The sequence below is a fragment of the Montipora capricornis genome, chromosome 2 (genome assembly GCF_036669925.1).
Source record: "Montipora capricornis isolate CH-2021 chromosome 2, ASM3666992v2, whole genome shotgun sequence".
Classification (NCBI taxonomy): domain Eukaryota; kingdom Metazoa; phylum Cnidaria; class Anthozoa; order Scleractinia; family Acroporidae; genus Montipora; species Montipora capricornis.
The window spans coordinates 61962913-61977624 of NC_090884.1; the positions used below are offsets into that span (position 1 = coordinate 61962913).

General features: G+C 41.1%; 1 protein-coding gene and 1 non-coding gene across 2 annotated transcripts in view; both read right to left on the reverse strand.

Moving 5' to 3' along the window:
- Nucleotides 1-273: 273 nt before the first annotated feature.
- Nucleotides 274-14712, reverse strand: part of LOC138030004 (proteasome subunit alpha type-1-like) — a 29381-nt gene continuing 14942 nt past the window's right edge. Inside the window, exons 9-14 of the mRNA XM_068877858.1 lie at nt 7301-7346; nt 7145-7224; nt 6605-6676; nt 5876-5914; nt 2816-2848; nt 274-446 (exon numbers count right to left, since the gene is read on the reverse strand). Of these exons, the coding sequence (XP_068733959.1) occupies nt 375-446; nt 2816-2848; nt 5876-5914; nt 6605-6676; nt 7145-7224; nt 7301-7346 (342 nt within the window). The 3' untranslated portion in view covers nt 274-374. The remainder of the gene's footprint in view (nt 447-2815; nt 2849-5875; nt 5915-6604; nt 6677-7144; nt 7225-7300; nt 7347-14712) is intronic.
- Nucleotides 6936-7008, reverse strand: Trnaa-ggc (transfer RNA alanine (anticodon GGC)). Its single transcript has one exon. It is a non-coding gene; the product is annotated as a tRNA-Ala (tRNA).

Below are 14712 nucleotides of genomic sequence, written 5' to 3' on the forward strand. Positions count from 1 at the left end.
TTAGTAGAATCTTACCGCAAAAAATCAAAAATTTCTGATACAAAGTCATATTTGAACAAAATTTGGTTGTGTATGACGTCATCACGTGGCTAATTTGCATATTTTAAAAACTCGAATATCTCTGGAACAAAAAGAGATATTTGAAAAAAGTAAACAGCATTTTTCTTCTCAGGCTGACTACTTTTTTATGTTTCAAAATGTCTGAGATAGGAAAGATGCGATTTTCGTCATAGTACCACTTTAAAGAACACTGAAGTCCAAACAAAATACCCATTTTTTTCTTTGTTTTCAACTTAACAGTCGTTTATTCCTTTTAGTTTTACAAATACTTTCAAATGAGAAAAAGCTGGCAACAAGCCACTGAAGAAAAAGGCTCAGCTGTCTTCAGACTCCATTGATTCACCAATTGGTTCTTGGGCACCTGAATCACCTTTCCTGGCCACCACCTAAAATAAAAAAGGCACGAAGTACGTGCAGAAGTGATGACGTTGCATGTTTAGTTTAAATTCTGTTTAGCGGAATCAGCCTAGGGGTTGTTGAACACTGACTGATTTAGCACAACGTTGTTAAATCGCAAAAGGAGGGGGAGAAACAAGGAAAATCGTAAGGTGTTGTTCAGTATCTACAATTCTATTGGCCTTTCCAGGTTGGCAGGGACTTCATGTTTGTTCCAAGAGGTTTTTCTCTGGTTACTCAGGTTCTTGTTTTTCGTCACGAATCATGCAACATTTAATTTAATGTAAGATGATGTGATATGACCTGATCGGTAGTCACCCTAATTTGTGGAGGGTAGTGTTTGACTTCACTATAAAACATTGCGATAAAATATTAAACCTCTTAGTTCTTCCCAGTGGTTTGGTTGGCTGTGTAGTCCCTGATCTTAGGTTATACTGTATAGGCTCCAACATAGGCAACTGCACCAGGAATGACAATGAGTGTTCTCTACTCTCAGCCACCTCTGTCAGAAACTTCTGACATAAACTGTCTCATATGTCCCATAAAGTGTCTTCATTAGTCAGCACCTGAGCTTTATCACATGAGCAGTCCGGGTAAATGATGTTAAAAGCCGTTTTTTGAATTGATTCAATGCTATTGCAGAGGTACTCAGGGATATCTTGCCAAACTTGGACGGCATATTCTAGGATAGACCAACCACTACTCCTATAGACATTCAATAAGTCTGATGTGTTCACACCGCTCTTTTCAGGAGTCGTAAGGCATAGACTCTTTTATATTAGATGCCTTGATAACAAGGTAATATATATGATGAAGGGGTAGTTTCTAAAGAAACTGTGGTGCTGCGTCGGTGGGGAAGTAGTATACAAAAATTTGGTTTATCAACGGGAGTTGATAATGTAAATTGACCACCGTACAGAGATTCTAAAAGCTGACGTTTCGAGCGTTAGCCCTTCGCTTTGACGAAGGGCTAACGCTCGAAACGTCAGCTTTTAGAATCTCTGTACGGTGGTCAATTTACATTATCAACTCTGTTGATAAACCAAATTTTTGAATATATATGATGATTCCATTTGAGTTATCCGCTGATAACTACACCTAAGATTCTTGTTTATATGAGGAAATGCACTCAGTTTGACAATTGCCCCCACATAACTATCGCATTACGATGTTTGGATTTTTCATAAAGTTCGCCACCATTTCTTTACATTTTTTGGGGTCAACTTTCATACTATGATTAACACATACAGTACAGTATTTGTGAATGTCCCTAACCGCTGGATCTAACAAGCTGATTGAATTACATGAGTAGACTTAATTCAAAAGGGCGAACTTGAAGTTCCTTTGTGTGTAACAAAACAACTTATCAGTAGAACTACTAAAGACTTGTTCTCTTTTAATTAAAAGTTAAATAAATTACACATTTTCTAAGTTACAGACTAATAAGTAATCACAATAAATTTTGTCTCAGTTTAACCTAGTTCAGATATTTCTTGTTATACTGCTGTCATTATTTCTATCTGACATTATTCTTGAAAGTGGATTTTTCGATACTTTACCTTAATTGGATTACTGCATTGAATATATCTATGTTGTGGTTCAAGTTTTTTGAACCAATTTAATTTTGACTTTTCTTTGTTTCAGATTATGATAATGAAAAATAGACAAAGAAAAATCAAAATTGAACTGGTTTGAAAAATTTCAAACCAAGAAAAATTTTGAACCACAACATCTACAAATGGCTAAACAAAATAACACTCTTCAACACTTTGGAATATGATACATTGCTATGGTGCAAGGGATATAATCAAGAAATAATCCACCAAATGAGCTGATTTGTGATAAGATTAGCGAATGCTCCTGCACTGTTTACTGGCCTTTAGAAACCTATGCAAAGCCATTTGTTCCAAATAATTTGCTGTTTAAGCAATAGAGGACGTTTTCCGTGTTTCCATAGCCTCATCTAAACATGAGGGGGAGTTGGGAGAATTCAAGACAGTTATGCAAACCGGAGACACAGTCAAGGGTGTTGCATAACTGTAGAGAATTCTCCCAACTTCCCCGAGTGTTTAGATAAGGCTATGGAAACACGGAAAAAAGTCCTCTCTTGCTTTTATAAAATACTTTTCAAAAGATAATTCGACAAATGAAGAAAAATTCTTGATTGAAACAAATTTGATACATGCTCATATTTCCTACAAGCCAATCAAAACAAACGTCTGACAGCATATAACAAATCAAAATTCATGTGATGTCACAGCCATGTTTCCATACTCTCATCTAAACACAGCTGCTGACCAATGAGAGTGTGTGTACTCTCCTAATTACTTTGTAAATTACGTTAGGACTTAACGCTCACCTCGGAGTCTTCTTCCATTGCCACATCGCCACCCTTCAAGATAGAAAAAGAACATCACTAAAATCATCAAGAAAATAATGTATTTTTTCAATTTATTGTGACTTAAGGATACTTGGAAAAAGGCAGAAAAAATGTAAGGTAAATGTAAGCACCTGGGACTAGGTTCTTGCTTTGAGATTCTACAATAATATTATTAACGGTCTCCTGCTGTAGGCCACAAATTAAGGAACTTGGAATCCTTAGGATAACATGAGGAAAGCGAGCAGGAAAGAAAGTTTTACTACGATTTTCAAGTAGAGAAGCCAAACAAATTCAATGCATTAGCATTCCTAATGAGCCACGAACCTTCAAGCTACCCAACCGTGACAACATAAACAGCTGTAACTTGAATAATTGTATTAGAATATCAAAGAACCATGTCCAAAGAACTAAACTTGTTCCATCTATTTCGTTAACTAATATTTGTCATATTTCAAACAAAGTCGACGAACTGTACTGAATGGCTTCATTTAACCCTTAAGTGATTTTCATAACAGAATCTTGGTTATCATCAAACATTCCTGATAGCTCCGTGAACATTGGTCAGTCATACAGTTGCTATCGACGTGACCGCCCAACTCCTGGAGGTGGAGTACTAAAAGAGAAATCCCTAATACTCGTCTCTTTGCTCTTGAAGCAGTTGGCAAAGAAACTCTTTGCTATTAAAGCCTAAGGCCACACCAAGACCCTACAGTGCTATCCTGGCCGTGTGTGTCTACTACCCCCCCAAGCCGAAGCACAGCTGATGACGAAGAGATATTGGACTATCTAACAAATGGGCTTAATACAGCCCTCGTTGACCGGCCTTCTTTAGGAGTGATTTTGGCTGGTGATTTTAATAAGCTGGACCATAACAAGATGGCGATTAACTCGAAGAAGACTAAAGACATGTGGATCAACTGTAGTCAAACTTCAAAACCCCCACTGCTTCAAATCGCATCAACTTCCATCGAGAGAGTTAATCATTTGAAGCTGTTACAGTTTGGTTCCAAGATGACCTTAAATGGAATGCACATGTTGAGAACATTACCTAAAAATCTTCAAACCAGATATTCTACCTACGAGAATGCAGAAAAGCGTGATCACCTAAAGAGGTTGGCCTCAGCATCTATAACACCCATGTTGGAATATGGAGCACCCATACGGGGAGGAATTCCTTCATATTTAAAAGACGAGGTGGAGTGTATCCAGAAAGGGTGTTTAAAACTTATTGGCGTCCCACCAGACAGTTTACCGTCCCTCGAGTCGAGAAGAAACAAAGCTAGGTACTACTAAAGAACTGAATAAGATAATGATAACAGTCACCCCAATACAACAGAGCTGCTGTCCGTACACTAAAGTCCCAAGGCATCTTGTAATCCTCATTTTCAAGTACACTGTCCGGGACATGGTCATACCACCTCTCACTTCGCTCAAACCCATATTTTTCTGACAGGTCCCAGTGAACTGCCCTAGCTACATTGTCACGCCTCTTTTTGTATTCCTTCTGCGCCAGTTTCGGGGACCCACTTACAATGTGGCTGATGGTCTCATTGTTTTGTTTACACATTCTACATTTGGGATCATCCTGTGACCTGTCGATCATTGCTTTTATGTAAATTGTTGTTATTGCTTTATCTTGTGCTGCAATAATAAAAGACTCCATTTCTCTTTTAAGCTTCCCTTATTTTAACCAAGTCCATGTTTCATCGTTTCTTTGATCTTCGCTCTGTGTCGCAAATTGCCCATATAATGGCATCTCTTTCCAACCTTGGGTATTTTCAGTTCTTCTCCTCTCTTTAAAACTGGCAGCCATTTCTTGGTTGTCAACTCCTTTCCTCCTGACAGCTTTCAAAATCTCCTCCTCACTGGATTGGACATACGTCTCCAGCAATATTCCTGCGGACATAGAGTCGTTTTACAAAATCCCGTGGGTGAAAGCCCCCGTTCATTGTCAGTGCCCAGGTGTTTATGGCACGTATCAGGTTTCCACCGTTTAACTTGAATTGTGCAACTTTTCTAACCTGGCGTAAGTATTTCTTCGAGATTTTTTCCTCCTTGTGTCATGTAGCATGCCGTCCGCCTCAAGCACTCCTAAATATTTATATCCTTTGCTTTCTCTCATAGCTGTTATGGTACAACGTAGTCTCGTCAAGTAATCTAATCCCTTATGACTGTGCCAGCCTACCACGTTTCAATACCAGGACAGCACATTTTTCGATGCCAAATTTCATACCAATGTCCTTTCTGACCATTCTCACTGTTTGTATAAGTGAATCCAGCTGGTTCTCATTTCTGGCATATAGCTTCAAGTCGTCCATAAAGAAAAGGTGGTTTAACTTAGTGTTGTTTGCATATAGATACCCTTCTTCACACTTTCTGAGAACGAGGGTAAGAGGGAGCATTGTAACCACAAAAAGGAGCGGAAGATACCTCTTTTGATGGGGACAGTTCCTAAGCTCTGGCAATTTGATGTCAGTTCCGTTCACCAGCTCTTCATGGAGTTTTCCAGCATGCTTCCGATATTTTCGGCTGCACCAAGTAATTTAAGACACTCAAGAATCCAGGGATGCATCATCATTATTATTATTATTATTATTATTATTATTATTATTATTATTATCATAAATAAGCACAATTTGACGGAAGGAACAACCACTCGAGACCGCTTTATTTTTTATTCCATTGCGCTTTATTTCCAAAGTATCCATGACAGATGGGGGAGGCAAAGTTTATGTATGACCTGAGTAATCAGAGAGTATTGGTGCTCTTGACATTAATTAAAAAAATATATAATCATTTGCTTGAATTTCAGTGATTGGCATCGAAACCTGGCAAGGCAAATATGACAACAAACAAGACTCTGCTGGAAAAAAGTCTTGGAGTTGGAATTTCCAAGGTTTAAGGCAGAATAAAATTGGAGGAAGGGGGAGAGATTAACTCCCTAAGCTAAAAACGTTAATGTACTTTTCAAGACTGAAAGCTCCCAGTTTCCACAACAAAGGAAATCAAGCTTGTCTGCAATGATCACATTGTCTTTACCTCTTCTCCTCTTCTTTTTGTTTGGTCAATTCCAGCCAACTGAATTGAGTTAAAGTCCAATAAATTCCTGCCTAGAATAGTTATCACAATGTCGTTTTGCTATCATTACTACTTTAGGTGGACCCACAAGTATTGATTATTAACCTATTGACTACTAGGAGTGAGACTTATAGGTTTTACTCCTGCCTAATGCAGATTCTATTTTTAGACTATTCTATTCTACAATTTTACTTCTCAATGGGGAAGTTTAGGAGACTGTCAAGCTATGTTCCTGTTACGAACCATTTTAATGCTTCTCACAGTACACTCTAAAGTGCCTACATGTAAATGCCCTTGCTGAGAAAAGGGCACCACAGATGTACTGTATATTCCAAGACTTCCCATACAAGAGATCTGTAAGTTCTTCTGGCAATGAACCCTTTCCTGTTGATGTGATTGATCAAGTCTGTCACTTCACCAATTTTAGTGTCCTACCTGTTAATTTGCAAATTGTTTTTCAAAACAAAATCAAACCAGGTAATAAAATGACAGAATGTAGAAAAACATTTGCACAACTTTTTAAAGCCAGGCTTGGACTCCAGCTGCTTTGTAATGACTTTTCCAAGGGATTAGTGGGTTTATACTCATAAACTGCTTAAATTGTCCTCTAGGAAAACACTCAAGTTGGTTAAAGTTGTGGGTTTCCTTGCTCATAACACTGTAACAGAAACTTTATGCTGTGAAGGATACAAAAGGGGCTACTGCTTCATCACTGTGTATGACCAAATCTTGTCCTTTTCCAACCACTCCAACAGAACAATTCTAACAAGAAATTAAGTAGAAACATCAATGTTTTGGAACTTTGTGCACCATGCACAATTTTCATCTGAGAAGACCAAACCACATAGATCATACCAGTAAATGAAACTGAAAAATATTACAAAATTAATAGCAACCAGGCATACCCCATGAAACAATGACCCAACTCAATGTACTTAAATCAAAGATTGAAGTGATCCTTGCACTTATCTGGTCAATTTCAGCAGCTGTCGCTGACTTATAGACACCTGAAAAATTCAGGCGGCTTCAACGGGATTCAAACCCACAACCTCTGTGATGCCAGTGCAATGCTCTACCAACTGAGCTATGAAGCCAAACAGTTGGGAGCAGGTCATATGTCCACAAGTCATCAGAGCATGTCTCTGACTTATAGACACCTGTCTATTGCCTAATTATTGGTACGAATATAATGATTGATATTTCATTCTCATAGCAATGTTTATGATTTACCTTTGTATTTAGTTCCTGTTCACTTGGAAGAGTTTCTCTTAAAGCTCGTAAACCATGTTTAATAAGCTCCTCAGGCTCACCTAAAAAAGCCAACAACAAATGAAAATTTATAACACATAGTGACGCCAAAGTTGAGAATGACATCTGCACACTTACAATCAGGGAATTCATCCAAGTGTCTTTCAAGATATGTTCTAGCAGACTGTGCGAGAAATAAACAACATGAACAAGTTACAAGTGTGATTTTCTGTTAAGCCCGTTTATAGATACACGTATGTATATCCCATTTCCTCCTCTACAGCTGATAATTTCTTTTTAATGTTTCCAAAAAATAATCCTTCCACATCTCATTCCACCACTACTACTACTACCACTACTACTACTACTACTACTACTACTACTACTAATAATGATGATGATAATAATAATAATAATAATAATAATAATAATTATAATAGTAATAATAATAATAATAATACTCGGCCGTTGCAGCGTTATTGCTTGTTAAAGGATGGAAGAAACAAAGGGTTGAAACTCAACACGTTAAGCGGAAAATGTCCAACAAGGCAGAAGAAGAGTTTGTCCGTCAAGCGGGAGAATTACGAAAGAAAATCTCAATTGCACAAGCAGAGTTGGAAAGACTACGGCTAAACAGGAAAATCACAAAGAGTAGGAGGAAGAACCGAATTTTTCTCATGCAAGAATGCGGAACTCTCTCAGCGGCTTCGCTTGTTAGCTACATAGAAAGAGAGAAGTGCAACCTAAGGAAATTGAAAAGATAAACAGAAAGAAGGAAGAAAGTAGAGGAATCAAGAGCGCTTAACAAGAGGTTTGAAAGCGATCAAAGAGGAGTTTATTCCCTGCTAGACAAAATGATTGCGAGGGATGATGAGAATGAAAAACCCAAGTACCAGAAGTGTGTTTTGACCGAGAAAAAGAACATTGGCGATTTATTTGATAACATCACAGAAGCAAGCACTATCTGGAAATCGCTGTGGGAGACGAGTGGTACAGGGAATAGTAATTGTCAATGGTTAAAAGAAATTGAAAGGGCCATGGATATCAGTGTTCCGGACCCTGATATCAACCAACGATGAGAATTAACAACAGAATGTGGGGCTAAAGTCATACGGAAGAAACAGAACTGGCATGCCCATGGTCCTGATAGAATCGCCAACTACTGGTGGAAGTACACGCACATTCTTCACGGAAAAGTAATAGAGTGCTTCAAAGCTATCTCCGCCAAGGAGGATTATCCACTGTGGTTCTCAGAAGGAAAAACGACATTCATCCCAAAGCTAGGAGAATTCAGTAGCCAGAATCAGAGACCAATCACATGCCTCAATACTCTCTATAAGTGGTATACTGCGTGCTTAATGGCCCCAATGAACGATCATCTAACAGAGTACAACCTTATGGAGAGCCAGCAAAGGGGGGCAAAGTGCAGTGGTACCACGGATAATCTTTTAATAGATAGAATGGTACTACAGGACTGTGTGCGAGGAAGAAGAAACCTCAGTATGGCCTGAATCGATGTGAAGAAAGCCTATGATTCAGTAGATCATGGTTGGCTATGTAACGCTAGGTCAGGTCAGGCCGTGAAAATCCACCTGCTACTGGTAACCATGAATCCGGTACCACCTGTTGCATGGGTCGGGTCGCCGGCGACTAAACCGACATCCGCTCTCCTCGGAGAGGGACGGTGTGCCTGGACATCCTTACAGAACTAAAAATAATATCTGTAAAAGGCCAATCGAGGAGCTAAACCAGGGGTGCCCCGCGACAGCATCTACAGGGCGAGGATAGACAAACATATCCATCGGCCAGTCGCTGCAGCAGGATGGAAACGCTAGCATGTCTCGACCTGTTCTTGCCCGCTAGATGACCGTTCCCTACGTGCCGAGAGAGCGAACCTGGTCCTGTGAAACCCAGGAACGGCTAAATATTCGCATGCAGTTTTATGGAAATGGCAACATTTATGAAATCTCATACTGGCTCGAACGTCCCCTGGGTCAACAAGGTTCGCGCTGGGCTGCTCCCTCTCCGGCACCCAGTGAAAAGTAAGTTAGGAGCTAAAGGAAACAACCGGAAATCTCTTAACCTAGTAGAATGGAATGTTAGAACTTTGCTGGACAGAGAAGGCTCGGAAAGACCTGAGCGCCAAACAGCACTTGTGGCAATGGAGCTGAGTCGATATAACATAGACATAGCTGCCCTGTGCGAAACCCGACTGGCTCAAAGTGGTAGCATCGTTGCTAATGGATACACTTTTTTCTGGAGTGGACAAAGGATAATTTATATGTAATTAAGAATGAGTCGCATAGTTACTGTTTCTCGTAGCAGCTGAATGCATCGCGGAAAAGATGCGTTTTCAGGAGGCGCTTAACAATGTTTACATTGTTCGCACATCGTATTGCCTGAAGACTGTTCCAGAGTTTTGGTGCCGCACATGTAAATGAGCGATCACCAAGAGTGGTAAGACTCTTGAACGCAGGATACTACAATAAGAGTGTATCCGAGTTGGTTCTCAGGTTGTATCTCCCAGGCTTTTTCAGTTCTATAAGTTCTGATAGGTACAGGGGTGCAAGGCTATTAAGAGTTTTATATACAAGCAATAATATCTTAAACTGGATTCGGTAGCTAACAGGCAGCCAGTGGAGCTTGTATAACGAAGGTGAAATATGCTCATAGCGGCTAATGTTACAGATGACACGGGCGGCCGCGTTCTGGACACGCTGAAGTTTTTGTAGTTGGTTACCTTTCAACCCATAGAGGAGAGAAAAGAGAGTCTGGAGTTGGGTTTGCCAAAAGGAAAGAAAAGAGAGTCTGGAGTTGGGTTCGCAATAAAGAACTCAATTGCACAAGACCTCAAACAGGAACCATCACCGATCTCTGATCGAGTTATGGTGTTGAGAATGCCACTCCAAAAGAAAAGATCTGTGACCATTGTGAGTGTTTATGCTCTGACGATGACTAACCCCGATGAGAACAAGGAAGAGTTTTACAGTGTCTTGAGAGAGACAATCAAGAATGTCCCCATCTCCGACAAGCTGATAATTGCTGGAGACTTTAATACTCGTGTCGGGACAGAGACTGAGAACTGGCCTGGTGTCATAGGGGCACACTGAACCGGTAAATGCAACTCAAACGGTGAACTCTTACTGGCTCTATGTTCCGAACATAGCCTTGTCATCACGAACACGGTTTTCAAGCACAAGCAGCATCATAAAACTACCTGGATGCACCCTCGGTCAAAGCACTGGCACCTCCTGGACTATGTAATAACGAGACAGAAAGATCTGAATGATGTACTCGACACTAGAGTACTGAGAGGGGCAGACTGTGCCACTGATCATAACTTGATCAGATCGAAACTTGCATTCAGAATGAGATCCCAGAGAAATAAAATTAAGGGAAAGCCAACGCCAAAGCTAAACGTGAGCAAGCTAAAAACCCAAGAGTGCCGACAGGAGTTTCAGTCGCAGATGGAAAAGAACATGGAATATACAATTGATGAGAACACAAGTGTGGAGGAGAAGTGGGGTCCGTTGAAGAGAGCTACCTATGAGACAGCCTATGAGATTCTAGGGAAACCAACACGGAAACATCAGGATTGGTTTGATGACAGTGATGTGGAGCTGAACTCACTTCTTAACGAACGGAACAAGGCTAAAGCTCAAGAAGTACATCGCAAAACACGAGCCAATACCGCTCGACTTGCAAAGGCCCGAAGCCTACTCCAGAAGTACACCTGGACCATGAAGTCAAAATGGTGGGAAGAGAAAGCGGAGGTTTTACAACAAGCTGCAGACACAAACGACGTGAAGGCATTCTACAATGGCCTTCGAGCGATATACGGACCACAAAAAAGAGTGACAGGGCAGCTCGTTGCTGAGGATGGTGTTACACTGCTTAAAGAGAAGGATGAGACCCTGAATAGATTTGCTCAGCACTTTGACCAGCTGTTGAATGTGCCTGGTACTGTGGACAAAGCTGCTTTAGATGAACTCCCCGACATAAGTCCAATTGCAGATCTAGACAATGTTCCGAGCTTCGATGAGCTGACGGCAGCGTTCGCATCGACTAGGGAAAATAAAGCGCCCGGTAGCTGAGGGATCCCTGCCGAAGTCTGGAAGCACGGTGGAAAGAGACTTCAAGAGAAGCTGCACAAGTTGATTGTTGACATCTGGAGAAAGGAGAAAATGCCACAGAACTGGAAAGACGCCATCATTGTACCCATCTTCAAAAAGGGCAGCAGAAAAGAATGCGGCAATTACAGAGGCATATCGCTATTGTCAACTGCTGGGAAAATTTTGGCACGTATCATCCTCAATCGTACTGAGGAAAAGATGTGTACTCTCATCCTACCTGAGACCCAATGTGGATTCCGAAGGAACCGTAGTACCATTGACATGGTATTCAGCCTTCGTCAAATCCAAGAGAAATGTACAGAACAGAACATGGAGCTCTACGCGGTATTCATCGACTTTACCAAAGCCTTTGATACAGTGTCAAGAGAAGGACTTTGGAGTGTACTCAAGAGGTTTGGATGTACAGATAAAATTATCAATTTGGTGAGAGCATTAATTTTCATGACGGGATGAAAGCGAAAACAGTTCAAGGAAAGGATACTTCAAAGGAGTTTGAAGTGACAAACGAAGTTAAGCAGGGCTGTGTTTTGGCTCCAACACTATTCTCAATATACTTGGCTGCTATGTTACACGTGGCATTCAAAGATGTTCACAAGGGGATCTACATTCAAACGAGGCATGGTGCTGATCTCTTCAACGTATCACACTTCAAAGCGAAATCCCGCACTACTAAACACTTAGTTCGAGAGTTGCTGTTTTCTGATGATAGCGCACTGGTGGCTCACACTGCTTCGGACATGCAACTACTAGTAGATAGGTTCTCCATGGCTGCAAGCCAGTTTAGCCTAAAGATCAACCTCAAGAAAACAGAGTGCATGTATCAACCGGTCAAATTCATCTGCCCTCCACCTGAGCCGATAGACATCACAATTGACGAAGTGCCTCTGGCCAAAACCACTGACTTTACCTATCTCGGTAGCACTGTATCCAGCTCCTCCAAGATAGATAAGGAACTCCGGACACCGACAGGCAAGGTGAGTGCGGCATTCGGCAAACTCCAGCAAAGACTATGGAACAACAAACATGTCTCCATCCGGGTGAAATGCAAAGTCTACAGAGCTGTGGTACTGTCAACCCTCCTATATGGTGCAGAAACTTGGGACTATTTACAGAGCCCAAGTTAAGAAACTGCACGCTGTTATGATGAGGCAATTGAGGGACATCATGGGCATCAAATGGCATGATAAGATCACAAATGCTGAAGTCCTTAGGCGTGCAAACCTTCCATCCATGGAGGACATTCTTGCTGAAAAGAACCTAAGATGGTTAGGCCACGTTCATAGGATGGATCATGACCGACTCCCTCGCCAGCTGCTGTATTCACAACTCTGTTCTGGAAAGCGAAATCAGGGAATGCCAAGGCTGAGATTCAAAGATGTAGCAAAGAGAAACATGAAAGTGAGGAAGATCCCAGTCAACTCCTGGCAGACAACCGCGAGCAACAGAGATACATGGAGATCTGCCATCAAACCATAAACAGTCTTAATCGTATCAACTGACGGCAAGAGAGAGAGGGGTTGGCTATGTAACGCTATGAGACTGCACAAGTTCCCCCAATGGATCAGTGACACTATAAAGAACATATGCGCTTCCTGAAACACCAAAATCATCACCAGAATGAAGAATGGAATAGAGATATCGGAACCAATCCGCTTCACGAGGGGGATTCCTTATGTCCCAGACTATTCACCTTATGCCGGAATCCTGTGGCGTGGATGCTATGAGCAACAGAGGGATACAAGTTAAGTAAGCCAATTATTGCAAAAGTAACAGATCTGCTGTTTATCGACAACCTTAAAGTATTTGCACAGTCTCAAACCAAGTTAAACAAGGTACTTATGTCAACTCAAGAAGCGTTAAAAGACATTGGTCTTGACTTGAATCCTAAGAAATGCTCAGTAACGAATGTCAAAGGTGGGACGCAAGTCTTCGATGGAGGTAAAGTAAACCTGGAGGGGACAATAGTGATTACAAGTTTAAAGGAAGGAGAGCAGTATAAGTTTTTGGGTGTATTAGAGAGCCTAAAACAGGAAGACACAATGGCCTTGAAGATTGCTGCCAAGAAATATATCCAACGAGTATCTGTCATCTGGTCCAGTCCACTTTCGGACTGGAACTAAGTCAAGTCCACAAATGAATTTGCTCTATCTGCATTCATGTATTTGATGTGGACCCAAACATGGCCTCTGGCCGAGCTCAGACAAATCAACCAACAAGTAAGGAAGATCATCGTCGCGAATGGAGGGCGACATCCAACAAGTTCAAATGCAACCCTTCACTTGCCAAGGAGCATTGGCGGAAGAGGCTTAAGGTCAGTTGAACAGGAATACAAACTGACTAAGATCAAAGCAGCATTTAAGATATATGAAAACCCCGATCCAACGATAGGAATCGTCCACATGTTCGAAGAGAAGGCAAGCGAGCGAGGACATCAGTCCTTTGCTAAAGATGCTGTCAAATTTGCTAGAGAACTTGATCTTGAATTGAATCTAACGTATCCTCAGTCTTCGTGCTCTAAAGTGGGAGGGGATGAAATCCCAAAGAAGCAAGTCAAAGAAGCCTTGAAGAAATCAGTGGTTAGCAAGTTAAAGTCAGAAGTAGAAGACCAAAAGTGAGAGGGAAAGTTGCTAGCAAGCAGGTGGAAGGATGAAGACCAAGACAAAAAGTGTTTTGAGTGGATGAACAACTGGAGAACTGCACTGACCCATAGGATAACTGGCATTCAAGACCTGTACCAACAGCTTTTACCCACAAAGTTGTACACCGGGAAGAAGATTAAAACAACTAATCATCAAGATTACACTTGAGAGTGTCACGCATGTGTTGGCGGGGTGCAGTGCTATCGCTCAAACCAAATACCTAGAAAGACACAACAGCATCCTTAGAATCCTGTTCTTCGAGATTCTAACCAAATACAACCTACTACCAAGAGAGGGGTATGTGTGGTATAAACGAATCAGTCCAAAGCCAGTTTACGAGAACGAAGAACTCAAAGCTTTGTGGGATGTACCACTGTTTGCCGAGCAAGTAGAAGTTCGAGCAAATCGCATCGACGCAAAGTTATTGATAAAGTAAAGAAAGAAGTAATGCTTATCGAGATGAGCTGTCCGTGGATGGAAAATCGAGAGATGAAGATGGAGGAGAAAATGCGAAAGTATGGTCCACTCAGATGGGAACTCAAGCTGCAATATCCAGGATATAAAGTTTCTCAGCACAACATCATCATGGATGTACTTGGTGGTTATTCAAAAGATGTGAGAAAGTCCATCAAGTGTTTGGTAGGAGATAGATGTGATTTGGTCCTGAAGCAGATGCAGAAGGCAATGCTGTCATGCACTCTGAACATTGCAAGGAACTTTAAAATTCTTGAACACTGAACAAGTTCATAAGAAAGGCAAAGATGAACATTTAGACAGG